General features: G+C 38.8%; 1 protein-coding gene across 1 annotated transcript; it reads right to left on the bottom strand.

Moving 5' to 3' along the window:
- Nucleotides 1–272: 272 nt before the first annotated feature.
- Nucleotides 273–12663, bottom strand: LOC140936266 (E3 ubiquitin-protein ligase RNF126-B-like). Its single transcript, XM_073385706.1, has 11 exons — nucleotides 12512–12663; nucleotides 9911–9963; nucleotides 9163–9220; nucleotides 7272–7308; nucleotides 6678–6804; nucleotides 6014–6051; nucleotides 4423–4474; nucleotides 3691–3766; nucleotides 2757–2850; nucleotides 1296–1411; nucleotides 273–619 (listed from the first exon to the last, which is right to left on the bottom strand). Exons 1-11 carry the CDS (start codon nucleotides 12590–12592, stop codon nucleotides 560–562), a joined length of 792 nt encoding a protein of 263 aa, XP_073241807.1. The 5' UTR covers nucleotides 12593–12663; the 3' UTR covers nucleotides 273–559.
- Between the last annotated feature and the right edge of the window lie 3757 nt (nucleotides 12664–16420).

Here is a 16420-nt window from a genome sequence, read left to right as displayed (position 1 = left end):
CTTCGTCTCGGGGATTATTCAACAATATTAACTTCGCCTTCGGCGAATAATTGTTAAATAAAGTAAATTAGTAAAATGAGCTTCCTATTAAAACATGATTATTGCCTCATTTTGCAATGTCATACCTGCAAGCTGTACTTAATTAACAGTTGAAAAGACAAAGACTCGTGTTTATCCTTTTAAGCACATTTGGTTGAATAAAAAAAAGGAAAATAAATTTAAAAAGTCTTTACACCGTCATCCTATCTTAATGATAATAGATAATGACTCTAATCATTGAACATTTTTTATTTACACTTGTTACAAAGGTGTAAACCAGTTAATACTCTACTGAAGATTTACAATGATTGGTCTAGCCTTGTACCATGAAGTACAATGCTGCAAATATTTCACACCGACCAACTCTCAGAAGTGACATGGTAGATCTTGCATACTAATAACTTAAAACTTCTCATTTTTAACCCAATTTTCATTACTTGTAGGGCAGCGCTAATCAAAAGTGTGCTCATTATAATAATATTAGGAAATCAAAAAGTCATAATAAAACTGCTTGTCAGCTTCATGATCCTCTTGTCTGTGTGCTACTGAGACTTAAACGGCAAACTGGACAAGAGTCATGCTGCAAGAAAACAGAGTGTGATGAGTTTTGTTTTCAGAAAACGTTTTCACCTAATCAAATAATGTCTTCTGTGAGACACCTTAATACCATAATAATTATTATAAGCAACCTCCAAAAATAAGTACCCACCTCTTGAACAAAATAGTAAATTATGTGCTACCCAGTTTCTTAGGCAGTTTTGATATCACAAGCAGACTTTCACAGACTTTTATCATTGACTTACTATACTGTACTAGCATCAACATGGGTGAACAGTTTCTGTTAACTCACTTTAAGTTCACCTCCAGAGTTATCATGTGAACATTACCTGTTCTTTTGAATTGAACCTAATATTTAGTTTCATGAAGGGAAAAACTACACTCTACACTATACAAAATAGGTTGTCATGTTGACCTGAAAAATCCTCTGGCCTGGAATGAATACCTGCTGCCCCTTGATTAAGTGCCCTTCTTCAAAAACACAGCACAACTTGAGTTATTGTCCAGAGGAAATGTGCTAGACTACAAAAATGAAAAGTGCAGTTTTATACACCCTCTGGCTATCTCAGAAATGCTATTCACCTTTCTTCTAGCAATGGTTCTGTATAAACAATGCATCGGGGTACAGCGTAATTTTTTCCTTTAGAGTCAGTAAAGTGACCTTCAATGTTATTCATATAGGTTGACATAACACTCACCATTTTTAACCAAGGTTCTATGCAGTCAAAATGATAATAATGTTTACATGGTAATTGCCTAACTTCTTCATCTAATGAAAACTTTTCTTGGCAAACAGCACAGTCCACACAGGCATCTAGATGAAAAAAAATACAGCATACCTTTATTTTAAAGTCATAAAAGTAAAAATGTTGTTTATAAGTCAAGCCCTTTGCAGCCTTCTGTTTCAAATGCAAAATATCAGCTTTATCAGCGTTATCACAAACAACAACGATATTACGCCCAGGATTTTCTTTCTTTTCGACTTCAACACTATCTCGTTCGCTTACTTCTCTAAAGTCTCCCACTAACTCTTCCAAATTCAACTCAGGGAAAAAAGGCTCCTGAGAGAAAGTATTTGCGTTTGGAAAATTTCGTCGTCACTATCCATTGCCGCTTTCACAAGTGTACTGGCCCCCCAAAAAATACCAAGACAAAAATAAAAAAACACAAAAGGTTTGAAATTTGACTGTTGTCGGCTTAGCAAACAAACAATGCGCTATTGTTCTCCGTTTCTCACCTAAGTGAGAACAAGTGGTTTGAACAAATTATGACCCGTGAAACGCCCTTTCTCGATGCTGTGTGAAAACCTTTACAATACTTACAATGAAATACGTCATGGTCTGTGGTCGGATCAAAAAATGACAAACAAACAGATGTCAAAAACAAGTGGCCAATTATTGCCCTGTGAAGACGACCTTTATGTAACCTATACCTCATGAATAATATCATGAAATAAGTTAGATAAAACCCTCGAACGTTGGTATTAATCCATATACATCCCTCGGGCCTACGGCCCTCGGGATGTATATGGCTTAATACCTCCGTTCTCGGGCTTTATCTCTTACATAAAAGAATTATTCATTAGCTTCCAGTACACTTATAAGGAAACCTGTGTATAGCAGTCACCCTGTTTATAACGGACAACTGGCCAGTTCCTGAGGGTGACCCCCTGGGGGGATACTTTAGGAATTTCTTGGTGGGGATGTGCCGCTGGGACCCTGGAACCCTTAACCTATACCAGAGCTAGTTCAGCTGAATTTTGCTACCCTGTACTATAGCAAACTCCCCAAATCCCTCCTATCCTAGAGTAGCTGTTTTCCAGAAACTACTGAGGTCACTAGCACAGTGGTCTAGCCAAAACAAAACCTTATACCACAATCCCTAGTCTAGATAAAATCTTCAACCAACTGATCAGTTTCCTGAAAAATGATACCCTATTCAAGACCCAAATGTTCTGATTTATATACCCTATCCTAGCCTAAACTGCTTGAAAACCATACCCTTTACAGCGGCACATACCTCTATAGCCCATATATGGCAGTACCCCCCCCCCCCCCCTCCGGGGAGTGACCATTATATACATGTACAGGTTTGACTGTATAAAGAAATAAATTGAGAGAGTCTGCAATAGAATTCATTCAAAGACAGGCTGTACTCACCTACTAATTCCTGTGTAATTATTACTTTTGGAAGTGTTTCTATTCTCTCTGAGTCTGCAGGAGGTGGTCCAGCTCCTTCCATTTGGTTTAAAAGCTGTTCATAATAATTCAGAAAAATGGACATTAATGAATACAAAATAGTCAACACTGATTATAGATGGTATTTATTTCCCAACACTCACACGCACACACACACACAGTCACTCATTCACGGTTTTCACTAAGAATTCTTGTAGCAGGAGAAAGGTGAAAATTTACAGGAGAATATTGTGAAAGAGGCTCCAAGTCTGAATACAAAATAGTCATATGCTATCGCCATTAGCCGGAGAATTCTGTGTAGTAAACCAGGATTTCTCTGATCTCTGATGCCTAATGAACACCCTGCTCATTGGTAACAAAAATGCCACATGACATCAAACAATAACCTAACTAAATAGGGCCCCTGTTAAGACATAAGACGGGTGATTTGGGCATGATTTTGATTTTGATTTGATTTTTGGGCATGAAAATGGAGCTCCATATATGGGATAGGTTCTGTACCACACTTTGGAGCAGTGTAAACAGGTGTTCAGACTGTAGCAGAACTGAATAAGAAGGAGCAAGGACTGGAACCCACTCAGACAGAAGAAATTTTCAGGATTTTATGGGATGAAGTGAACCAAACTCTTTTAGCTAACCACTCTGCTATGATGTCCAATGTGTGTGAATGACTTGTTCCAGCTCCAGGCCATTACTGTTAATACTCTACTGGATAGCTTTTTGTGTTTTCTGGTATAGTTTAGACAATAACCTTACATGTACACGTAATTGCTAAAATATCATGTGTAATACTACCAGTAGCATAAAATCTTGGCAATTCATTACTGCTTATTAGCATACCCTTAAAAGCTTGATACTTTGACTAGATAATTGCAAGAGCAATGCAGCCACAGACCTGTGTTATTATTGAATCCAATCCTTCTGTACCCCACGCATAATCACCAGGGTTGCCATGGAGACGGAGGATGTTACTAAATGGTAAAAAAAGAGAGACAGCAAGTCACTTAGGTGGCAAGGATGAAAACACGAGTACTGTGTTCCCAACATTACAATAATGATGTTGTTTGTACATGTATTACAGTACAAACTTAAGCAATAGTTCCAGAAAACATTCTTACCTACTAATCCCATGGAAATCTCAGTTTTATTCATATTATACTTTACATGAACAACACTGGTTCTGGAGACACAACAACCAACTTTTCACCTTACAACCTCTCTTTTCTGAGCAGTGCACAGACATTTTCTGGAGGCACAGTCATGCATTATTATTAAAAAATAACCAACACTGGCCAATACTGTCTCCAATACATGGGGAGCTTAGTATATGTGCTACATGCTGTATTGTATTTCTTTCAGGGCAAAATTATCCACCTAACCCTTGAGTAAAGAATTGATGAATCAGGAAGCAGTATTCTCATATACTGATTGCTCAGGCCAGTTTTAATAGAAGAGTTTCATGTAGAATACATATGTGCCGGTGTCATTGTCATCACTATTCCTTTGATTATCATCAAAAATGGTATTGCAATTGAAGCCCTTGAGAACCAAGAGAGATAATTTTAATAACTTTTACAATGATTCAATGTCTATAATGTGAGACAAATTATAGACCTCAGATACTTACAAAGGAAATGCAAAATTACCCGAGGGACCTGCTCCATCCTCACTTGTAGGTCCTGAAACAAACAATGGAGTCATTCACAGTCAGCAGCAATACTATCTCATCATACAACAGTTTCTCAATTAAATACTGCAAGTGCTTATAAGATTAAAACTCAGTCATAATTTTAAGCGGGGGCTTCTTTTCAACACCTTTGATGTTGACATGTTATATCATTCCAGCATTAAAAGCTGAATTGAACAACACAAACTAATTTCCAAAAAAAAAGAGACTGAAAAAGGATGAAAATCATCAGTTCCACTCATACGGGAACTTTATAAACATATTGCACTAAATAAAATCTAGATTTGTGGAAAAACTGACATACAAAATGTACAGCTGAACTGGCCATAGGTGACCACCCAGAATTTTACAATGATGTAGTGATCACTCACAGCAATCCAACCACAGGGGCTCTTCTAAGAGGAGCTCAGGTCACATCTACTTTTTGTAAGCAACTTTATTTTATGTATGCAATGTCTAAGCCACAACATGTTAAGTTCTATCAGGTCACAAAAAGTACTTTGTGTATCTTGAGCAGTGAAATGCATAATTATAGAAAACATAGAGAGCAGACCATGGTTGCTTAACAGAGGTTAAAAACAATGGGAAATTATAAAACAGTCAACCCAGAAAGTTGCTGCGGTGACTTATGGGAGGTTGCCATTTAACCCATTTGACCCTGAACTGCCAATAACTCCTACTAAATGCCCGGCAAAAGGAAAAAAAGTGAGGTAAAAAAAGCAAAAGAAGAGGGGGAGAAGATGCTAAAAGAAAAAGTCAACACTGCTGTGCCACTTTTAAACCCCAAAACTATCTTGAAATTTTGCTTTCTGTGCATGCCCGAACTTCACAAGCTAATTCCATCTGGATCACAAAGAAGGCTAAAATGTGTACGAATTTATTGTAAACTGTTTTATGGCAATTTTAAGCTCTTTATAGCCAGACATGAGGTGACTAGGAACCCGCTTGACTAGCCTCAAAACGTGTTCTTTGGCAAAATTCCCAGGGGTGAATGGGAATAAGAGAAGTTTCTCTGATCTGATTGGAGCGATTTTAATGTTTTGCACAGGTAGATGCTTATGAGAGATGGTCGCACATGGAGGTTTCACTGCACAAAGTGCATAAAATATATGGATTAGAGAGTACATAAATGCATATGTTGTTCCAGTGCAATGTTATTTGTGTCCCCCCATAATATATTATTTTGTACAACTAAATCTCCTTTCATAGATGACTAAACTCATTGTCAACGTCTTGATGAACAGTCTCCACCCAACAAAAATTGCAGCAAATTGGAGACAGTTAATATATTTCATTATTTGTCTGAAAAGTAATATGACTGTATACAGTGGAAACTGGAGAGCAGAGCTTGGCTGTAAGAAAAATTTAGGAGGAGCCCAAGACCCTGCCCAAAGGCAAATGTTAGCCACTAATCATGAGCACTACCCTGGATTCACCTTGTATAAAAAGACCATTATTTCTGAACCAAAAGAAAAAAGAAAAGCTGAATATTAAAAATATATTCATCTTAGAATATTATCAATGAAAATACCTTGTGTTCCTATACTTCCAAACAGATTTTGTAGGATTCTAAAAGAAGAACATAACATCACTCAATACAGCAATACTTAAAAAGTACAAAGGTACATGCAGATAAAAAGATTTAAGCACAAAATTAGGTACTTTAATTTCCTGTTACAGTTTAAAAGGTCTTTTTGAGTTTACTAATTCTGAAGCAGTAGCATTATAAGTTACTAAATGAAACAAAGGGAAACCCTCCTACACATCCTTCTTCCCTGAACTTTGTTTCAACTTTTCAACATTCTTCTAGTTTACTCTTTCGACTTGTTACTTTTGCTGAACCAAGCCAGACAAAACTGGCCGTTCAAAATGCGTCCTGTTAAGTCCCTTCCCTTCCGAAGAAAAGAATCTGAGCTAAACAAACTTGTATAAATTATATTTCAGCCATTAGCTGATCATATTACAAGTACTGCACATAAGAATAACCTCCCTTGGCTGGGATGGAGGGATGGGAACTTTTCAAGGATTTTTTTCAAGATTTGAAAAGTTAAATTGACAACCATGTCTAAAGAAGTGTCTTGCTTGAGTCAACAAAACATACAAAATTATTATCTGCCAAGATAACTGCATCTTGAGTTCGTTCAGCTTTACTAACATACTATTCAAAAATTAAACTCACAATCAAGCTAACTTACACATCGATTGCTGCTGCAGTTGTAGCATTTGTTCCATCTCCTCTGTCCCCCCCTCTGTTAGTCCGAATACTTATTCTTGTCCTTGGAGGTCTTCGAGATCTTCTCAATCTCTGCTCTTCAGCAGAAGCTGAGAAAAGCCATAATAAACTATTAAAACTTAAATCAATTTGTCTTTTACTTCTAAATGCAATCTACATTTAGATTTTGTTTTAATTGGCACTGATGATTTTAAATACAGTGTCTATCAAACTAAATTTTGTTCTAAAGGTTATTATAAAGGTTTGCCTTTATTACATAATAATTTCTATAAATTTAAAAATACGAATAAAAGGCAAGGAAGTCTCAAGCAGCTATGAAGGCTTATAGGTACATAAGGTGAGATTTCTTCCATCCTTTTTCGAGTCTTGCTGATTTAGTTTAGGCTAGAATTTTATCCACGCCTTATCAAATCAGTTTTCCCCTGTTTTTTGGTGTTAATATGGCTATTGTTTTCAGAATATTTTTTCCTGAAATCACCCCAAACCACACCCGCTAAATATTCGTCTCCTAATGACTGTCTTTGAACATGAGGGAAAGGAAAGTATTTGTAGTTACCTGCTGCCAGTCCACCTAACAAACCTCTCTGAAGAATCTGGAAAATATAAAGAAGTTTAATATTAACTAAATAGTTCAAGACAAAAGGTAACACATTCTTCACAGGTAGTGCAATTTACATGTAAAAAATGTTGATATCTCCACAAGTAAACTACATGTACATGTACTCAAGTACAGACTCATTGTGAAAACTCCTAATAATAACAACCTTAGTAATATATAGATTTAGCCAAGGACAAAATCAAAGCTTCCATTAAGAAATTTATAATTTACTTCAAACAATAAACTTGTAACCATCGCAAAGAAATCTATTTGGAGTTGAGCTTGCGATCAGTTGATCAATTGACCACATAATGGACAAGCAATATCAGGTTGCAAGCTCCCACACTAGCTAGATGCAGATGGATGGGTGGATGGACAGAAGGATGGACAGACAGCAATCAAGTGACCACCAAAACTTCTTGGATGGATAGGTAATCAAATTTTCTTAGCTATGAGATTCTGCTGGTGCATGCTTTGCATGTGCTGGAAGCGTCACTACCACAATGGTATCAGAGCTGAGGAGGTCACAATCGAGGCCAAGTTACAACAGTAATGTAATAACATGGTTGCCACAGCCACAGATTTCTTAAATTCCCTGACTTTTCCCTGACTTTTCCCTGACAAATGTAACATTCTTTGACCACCTGAATTAACCAATTTCCCAGTTATTAGTCCTGATAATACCTCTACTCTTCCCTCACAGCCATCCTCTCCACTCATTTATTTATACTTTCAGCAAGTCACGTACAGTGAATATGAATTGATAGTTCCTTGATGTAACTTGTGGTTCAATTTTGAACAATAAATTAACAACAATAACAATCGACAATGAACAACACTACAACCTGATTCATGTCCGTAAAATGTAGAAAAAAATTTCAAATAATTTTATAAGAAAACAATAAATGTAAAGGGAAAAGAATAAATATGTACTCTTAAAATTTCATTTTCAATTGATTTCTTTCATACATTTAAACTATCAAACTGAAATTCCCTGAAACTTTCCCTGACCTTAAAAAAAATTTTTTTCCCTGACCATTTCTTGACCAGTGGTAACCATGAATAATATAGATTTTTCACTTTTTATCTTCTATTTGGCATGTTCTTGTTAAGATTCACTGGTTTTAGAAAAAAAGTATTGCATTAGGGCTGGTAATAATCAGTGATTACTGGAGTGCTGTTCAGATTCAAATGATTTTAAAGTAACCTAACTGTGTCTTGAAAACAGCTGACATTTTCCGACACCACTCAGGGTTTTTAATAAGGTTTTAAGTAGATGGCAAAAGCTTTGGAGTAGGTGGAGAAGTAGAAAAAACTTGCAGAAAAGGCAGGAGTTTCTGGAAAAAAATTGAAATCTACGCCTCTTAGAGTGCATTTCCAGCATTCTGGAGCAAAAATTAGAGTGCTTGAACAGAACACAGACATCATTAAATTTTGGCTTTTTTATTCAGTGACAGCACATGAATACTCTATTTAAACTGCGGTAATTTCCAAAGAAAAGTTGGCGCAAGTTCACATGAAATAGCCGGCAAATTTCACCAGCCACTGGCTCTTCCTGAAAACCCTGCCAGTGATGGCTTCTCCATGAAGTGACGTCTGAGGAATAAGCACAGAAATTTCATACTGATGATGTGTCACTACCCAGATCTAGGTAGTGTTTCTGATTGGTGGTACCGCATGGAAAATTTGCTTCAACCAATCAGAAGCACTACCCAGATGTGACACCTCATCAGTGTGGAATTTCTGCATCTGTTTCTCAGACAACATTCTACAAGCAGACCAGTGGTGGCATCGCAAAATATCGGCTGTTTTCTCAGGCTAATAATTAATTAGATAATAAAATACAAACCTCTGCAAAATGTGCAGCAGGGTCTCTTTCATCGGTAAAACTATCTTCTTCCTCTGGGCTAAAATGAAATTATTATCAAAATAGTGAAAAAAGTGATGGTGAATAACGAATATTTTGTACCAATGATTGAAAATCTCACAAAAATATAAATAGCAAAATCATTGTTACCACATGACACCCAAAACAAAGGTGATGGCAGCAACAAAAAAGTAAAAAGGTTTACAGTGCTCATTCCCATTTTGTATCAGTCCAGGGCATGAAATTCACTTTTTTCTAGGAGCCATTTGTTGGTTCCTAAATATTTTAAAGTGGCAGCCAATATCAAAACATTAGTCATTAAGAGTAAACTTTGAAGACACTACAAGAGACTATCAACAATATTTATATGTTACATTTCAAAATTATATAGACAGGTTAAAAATTTTTAATCTGAATTTAATTTTGACCTGCAACATATACACGTACGTATATTTGAGATCAAAGATGACATCCAGTGAAAGATTTTCTTAATGACATATGTGGAAATATATAGTGCTCATCATCACTGTCACGGATTGATGTTTATGGCTTGGTATACACTAAATTCAAATATTCATAAGGTCTTCAAGGAAGGTGTAACAATGAAGTTAAGATTTTAAATGAGTGACTACTTCACTACTGTGAGAGATTTTGGTCCACTGGGACCTGCATACGGTATAGTTTAATGCCAGGTATCAGTTATTAATTTTTTAAGAATATAAATTATTACCTGTCACTTAGTTGTTCAATAAATTCTCCTTGGCACTGTGAGCAGGTAAAATCCTGACAAAATAAGAAAAAGATCATTGGTTTCCATGCATTTGTTACTTTGAGTGGTGTGTGCTGAACATTCTTTTTCAGGCTGATGTATTTCTTATACAAAGGAGATTTAAAAAGTGGACAAATTCCTCTCCCTCTAGAAAATTTTTGCACACCTACAAATTGTGTGTTTGGAGTGGTCCAGCACACATATTGTATGAGGTTCTGTTGTCTAATATTAAATTTTAGTAACTATTCTTATATGTATATAGTTTATTACGTGAGAAGGCATTTATGGGCTTTGTACGCCCCCAACTTGAATATCGCTCTACAATATGGGACCCCAGACCAAATGTTGAAAACAATGGAGCCAATAGGGTCAAGATGGTTCAACGGCATGCCGCAAGGTAGACTTTAAGGAGATACCATGACACTTCTCGTGTCACTGATGTGCTAGATGACCTGGGCTGGAGAACTCTGGAGCAGAGGAGAGCTGACGTACGGCTTGCACTCCTTAAAATTTCAAGATCTACAATGGACTCGTACCAGTCGACGCCAGAGAGTACCTGAGACATCCAACTCTGAAGATCCCGGCACTCTCACAGCTACAGCTTCATTTTTTTTTATCTACCAGTACCTCCTCTCATTATCTCTCATTCTACCCACGAACAACCATTCAGTGGAACTGTCTGCCTCAGTCATTCTTTGAGAACACTAATTTGGATTGGGTTTAGTCTGCAAGCAAGCTGTCTAACCCCTGTCCAGCTCTGGGTCAAGATTGATACATGGGAAGGTTTGGCGATTGTCTTACCCTTCTTTGACAGAACAAACTCTTAACTGATTAAAAACATTAAATTTTTGTGATACCGCATTTATTCGAATAAGCGCCCAACCTCAAATTAGCACCCACCTCGAATAAGCGCCCATCCTAAAGGCAGAAAAAGTTAATAAGCGCCCACAACCAAAACCCACCACCCTTCCCCCTCCCACCCAACAAAATGAATAAGTACTAATAAGAGACTTCCCCGAAGACGGAATTTTCTTCAGAGTATTTTACAGAAACTTGCTTTGTTATATCTTCGCGTTTTGTTATTACCTTTTTTTGATTTGTTACAAAATAAACATACTACACTTGCTGAAAATAGTGGAAATTTAATAAGCGCCCAGCCTCGAATAAGCGCCCACTCTCAAGGTCCAAAAATTTAATAAGAGCCCAGGGCGGTTAATCGAATAAATACGGTAAATAGACCTGTGCTTTGATGTTAGATTCCTGGCATATCTAATCAAACAAAACCCAACAAAATGTCTATCAAATTCAATTGCAGGTAATTGTTCAATAATATTGTATTTCAGCAATTGAATAAAATCAACCACGGTTTTCTTCGTGAGTTTGATTATCGAACAAGTCGAACATAATCGAACTGAACCATTCGATTTTGTTTTATTTAACTTCACACAAATTGTTGACTACATCCAAATCATAGCCTTGATCTGGTCTGAGAAAGACTGATATGTGTATATATGTTACAGGTCAAATTTGATTTTAGGTTACAGGGGCGGATCCCGGATTTTTTTAGGAGGGGGAGCACTCGTCTCTTGCTCTACTTCAACACCAATAAACCACATCGTATTTTGTTGTTGTTGCAGAATACCAGTTGTATTAGAAATCTGCAGGTTATCTCAGAGGGGAAGGGGGGGTGCGCGCACCCCCTGCACCCTCCCCCTAGATCCGCCCCTGAGTTAATTTTGATTTAACCTAGGTTGATTCTCAATTTCCTTTGTTTCCTATGAATAACAAGAACACTCTTAATATCGGTGTTAAGTCTTGCTTGCTTGGAGATAAGATGAGAAATGAGGAGGCGATTAATTCAAGACGAAACAGGATTTACTTGCTGAAGGTTTTTCATTTCCTTCTTTATCAGCGGTCAAAGGTAATCATTTGATTAAATTCGATTAACTTCGATTTATTTTTGTTACCGAATGATTGATTAGATATGCCTGGTACAAGGGTCTTACTATAAAACACAGCTTCCCAGAAGCATGATGTTGGTCAACTTAACAAAAGCAATCACCAACACAGCTCACAAGGCTACCACAAAGTCGTTGTGCAATTAAATTTGTATGTTATAAATTATTATGAGATTTAAGATGAACCTTTGCCAATGTTACAGGTTACAAATTTGCACAAGATTGGATGATTTGTTTATAATCCATTGAATAACTTGCAACATGAGGAAGTTAAAATGATTCGTGATGTGGGTAAATGACGTACAGCGATTTTCGCTTTGGAGAAAGGTGGTATGGCAGACGAATTTTCCTTAATTATAGTCCGACCAAGACTTTTATGTAAGCTCTTGATACCTCCGCGAAATCATAAACTAATGAAGCAAGCCCTCCTGATACAAACCATTGTCAATAGTGCCAATTTCACGCGCAAATGATTGACAAAAGTAAAAACGAAACTACGTAACTAAGCTTAAATTCACCAACATTGAGCGTCCATTTCCGCACGATCGTAAGGTTAAAATGGAGAAAAATCAAAGTAAATAAATCAATATGTAAAGAAACGTACTTGTACATTAAGGGAGACTTCTCTGTTGCACTCATGACAATAAAATCTCTCATTTTGTCTCTCCACTGCTGCTTCGGCCATCTTGATAATTTCGACATGGACATTGCGATTGCTATCAGTTTCGGGAAGGGTGACGTCATAAAACGGTGACGAGGATGCCGTCACAGGCCGTCACGTCGCTACACTACGGTATATCTTATATCAAGTACGTTCTGACGCCTATGTCAGAACAGGATGAAAATCTTGTAATCAATGAATCAACCCGCGTCCGGAGTCCATGATCAGGCTTTTCAGACCTTTTCCCCTAGAAAAAGGATCCTCTTCTAATAAAAGTCCTGTTAAACGTTCTTGCAAAATGACTGTTATTTTACACTGCTCCAACCCTAGTTCTACAAAATTCGATATTCGTGAATTAATGCTGAGTCAAGATTATTAGGCAAAAACAAGTTAGGTTGTAGTTAGGTTGTAAAGTTCATCAACTTGACGGAAACAGTTTTTCCCCCTCTCTCCCTACCCCCCCTCCCCCCCTCCCCTCCACCCCACCACAAACTAAACCTTCTTTAAATCCTAAGTGTGCGGTGCCCGTTTAACTGGGGAATTTGTCCGGCTGTAAATACCCTGGGTGGGGAAATAGTCTCCAGAAGGGCGGGGCACATATGAATTGGCTGTTAAAGGAAGGTTTGACATCAGAAAAAAATGTGAATTGTGTTTATTGTGCTGTCCATTTCCAGGAACACTAGCTGCCGAAAGGTTAAGCCCAGCCTTCGGACTGACTTTTAGAAGATTTTGGAGGTCACACATGCCTTGCCTATCAAGAATTGAAAAAAAACCTCGTATTTCAAGGAGTTGTGTGGGGCATAGGCAGCTAAGCAGGAGGGGGACAGGGACGTCCATGCCCCCCCTCCAAAAAAAAATTGGGGTGGAGCCGAAAAGCACTTTTACGGATGTATTTGACAATACCTGTGACATAGGCGACTTCAGAGCGCACATTTTCTACCAACAGACGACTCAAGAACTACCTAAGAAGCACCATGAAGCAGGATCGCCTGAACAACTGCCTACTGACGCATTGTCACAAATCGATTACGGACACACTAGACACTGTAAAGATTGCAAAGAGGTTTGCTTAAGCCAACGAACAACGCAAAAGGCATTTTGGAAAATCTGGGTATGGGTATGCGTATGCGTACCCCCACCCCATGTTCAAAACGCTCTGCCGCCTCTGATGGGGTCCATTGCGACTAATTTTGTGTCTCACGAAGTGTTTCGTCTTTAAGGGAAGGACCTGCTTTAGACTGAATGTTGCCTGAACCAACTGCTTGAGCTTCCCAGAGTTGATTTGGGACCAATTGTGAGATGACATGTTTATTTGGATGTCGTTTCTGATAGGTTGTACCCACCTGCACAATTGGTGATGTATTCTTCAATCTTTGCAGTCATCCCAGGATAGTAGACGGAGGAGGAGGAGGAAGAGGGAGGGGTAAGTAAAAAATGGTGTTTCATGCTTAAAACAGCTATTTTGCCTTAGTACTCTAGTAAAAATTAACGCAACACGCAAGGCGTTGACGGCGAAATTAGGCAGGGAAAAGCCAGCAAGGTTCGGATAGAACCCATTGGATGAGGCACCATGCCGAGGGGTTGCATAAAGGTAAGGTAAGGTGACGCCTTTATTTAAAGAGGGTAAACACGTGACCGTGAAAAAACTGATAAACTTGTGTCCCTCAAAGAAGCCCTCAAAGAAGATAATACCTATACTGCAAGGCGAGCGCGATTCACACACCCCTGTGGCGGAGATATGTCCTGGGGCAAATTAACCAAGTCCAGAAGAATTCTCATGCCCCCTCCTGACGAGGCATCAGCACAAAGTTGAAGGGATGGGGCAGGCAGCATTCCCCTGCCCGAAAACGCCAAGTAAAACGAGAAGTTCTTCGTCCACGGTTTTTACAGTTGATTTAATTCCTTTATCCTTGGGCAAAGCGGGTAAAGCCTAGTCCCAAAGGACCCTCTCTCCGCCTAAATGCAAAGGGGTGGTAACTCCAGGTCGCTTGTGTTCGGTAAGGTTAACGATGCAGGCCCCATCGAGGAATAGAATGGAGCGAGGCATTGGTTGAGAAAGAGGGGGTAGCTAGGTTGTGGGCTCGCAAGCCTAGACAGCAACAAAATCATTATGATAATAAAAATAAAAAAGTTTTCAAAGTTTTCGAAACTGTCCATGAAGTTGAAAGACAAAGCGGGACACCAATATGTTCTCGTGTAATGAACCCCTAAAGGCCCGTGCAAACGGACGCAACATTGTTGGCCAACAACTCCCAATATTGTTGGATGTTACATGTTACGTCCGTTTGCACACCCTGTTACATGTTGTTGGATGTTGTTGCGCAAAGTTTGAAACTAGTCAAACTTTTCAGCCAACAACTCCCAACAGGTCTTTTGTTTCGTGATCGTCGAAGCGTAACGCAACAATGTTGGATCCGTTTGCACAGCTCTTCCAACATTGTTAGCCTGAGTGGCAGGCGTTCGAAAGGGAAGGGGAAGGGAATTAGGGCGCGAGACCACACTCTCGCGCGCCCAAATTCCCCCTTCCCTTTCCCCCTTTAACGCCTGCCACGCAGGCTAAACATTGTTGGAGCCGCGTACGCACATTACGCACGGTTTACAAAGGCGTATGGGTTATATTCTTCCCACGATGCACTGCAGGTCCCAACATTGTTGGGAGTTGTTGCATCCGTTTGCATACCACTGCCAACATGCACGCAACAACTCCCAAAATTGTTGGCGCAACAATGTTGGGAGTTGTTACCACATAGGGTAAAACCATAGTAATCTGCAGGCTTACAGGTTATTACTCGCCGACATGAACTTTTATTTTATGCTAAAATATCATTTAACTGAATATGCACGATGCACGCGCCAAAAATAGACCCATTCGGCTAACTCAGTTATTGTCTTCACACTTCACTATTTTGAGCGTGAAGGGGTAAAATGTTTCTACTTCAACTTTACTTGGTGACCATGGAAGCCTTCGTAGTTCAAAGAAGCCGAAGTTCGCCGCCAAGCATGGTCTACAACCAGACTTGAGAACACACTTGGCCAATAAGAAATGGAAGCCATTTGTAGGATGTACACGTGCAGCGGTTCCAAGATTCTAATGAACGGAGAGATTGACAGCATTTACTTCAAGTAACGTATTACGCCAACCAGTGTGAAGCCATGTGTTCTACAGAGCGACTCAAGGTTTCCAACTACACTTGAATCAAGTGCTTACTTGAAACTAACTCCGTTTCAAGTGTGGAGCCAACAAATGTTGTACCCAATTCAGATCGCCCTGGGTTAAGATTCTTTGTGTATTGTATTTGCATTATAACGTGGGATTCACATTTAAATGATATGGAAATTCTTGAAACAAAACGTTTTATTCCAAAAGCGTTTGAATTGGGTACAACATTTATACTGAGTTAGCCGAATAAGTCTATCAGCCTACTTTCCCACAAGGAACATATGGGTTGATAGACTGGCACGAAAAGCTATCCGCCGGAATAGTGTGAACAACAATGGCACAGAACTGGAACAAGTCGCTCACACACATCGAATATCGTGCCTTAGCAGTTGGCCGATAGGGTTTGGTGCCCTAAATCCCAATCCCCCTTCTGAATATTTCACTCCGTCTCAGCCATTCCATTCCTCGCTCCTACTCATTCACTTCCGCTACGGTCCAAATACCTGTTCAAACTACACCAAAGTGTGGCACACGACCTATCCGATATGTGGCGCTCCACTTTCGAGATCGGAGCGGCGCAGTTTCGTTCTGTTACAGAGATGCGTGTCGAAATCACCGTTCTTACATGTTAAGTGAAGCCCTATCCGGTATGGAACTGGAACAATTTGTTGTCTGCAATGTGTAATTAAAAG

The sequence above is a fragment of the Porites lutea genome, chromosome 5 (assembly GCF_958299795.1).
Source record: "Porites lutea chromosome 5, jaPorLute2.1, whole genome shotgun sequence".
Classification (NCBI taxonomy): Eukaryota; Metazoa; Cnidaria; class Anthozoa; order Scleractinia; family Poritidae; genus Porites; species Porites lutea.
The sequence above is the reverse complement of the archived record's forward strand: the minus strand, read 5'-3'. Positions and strand labels throughout refer to the sequence as shown.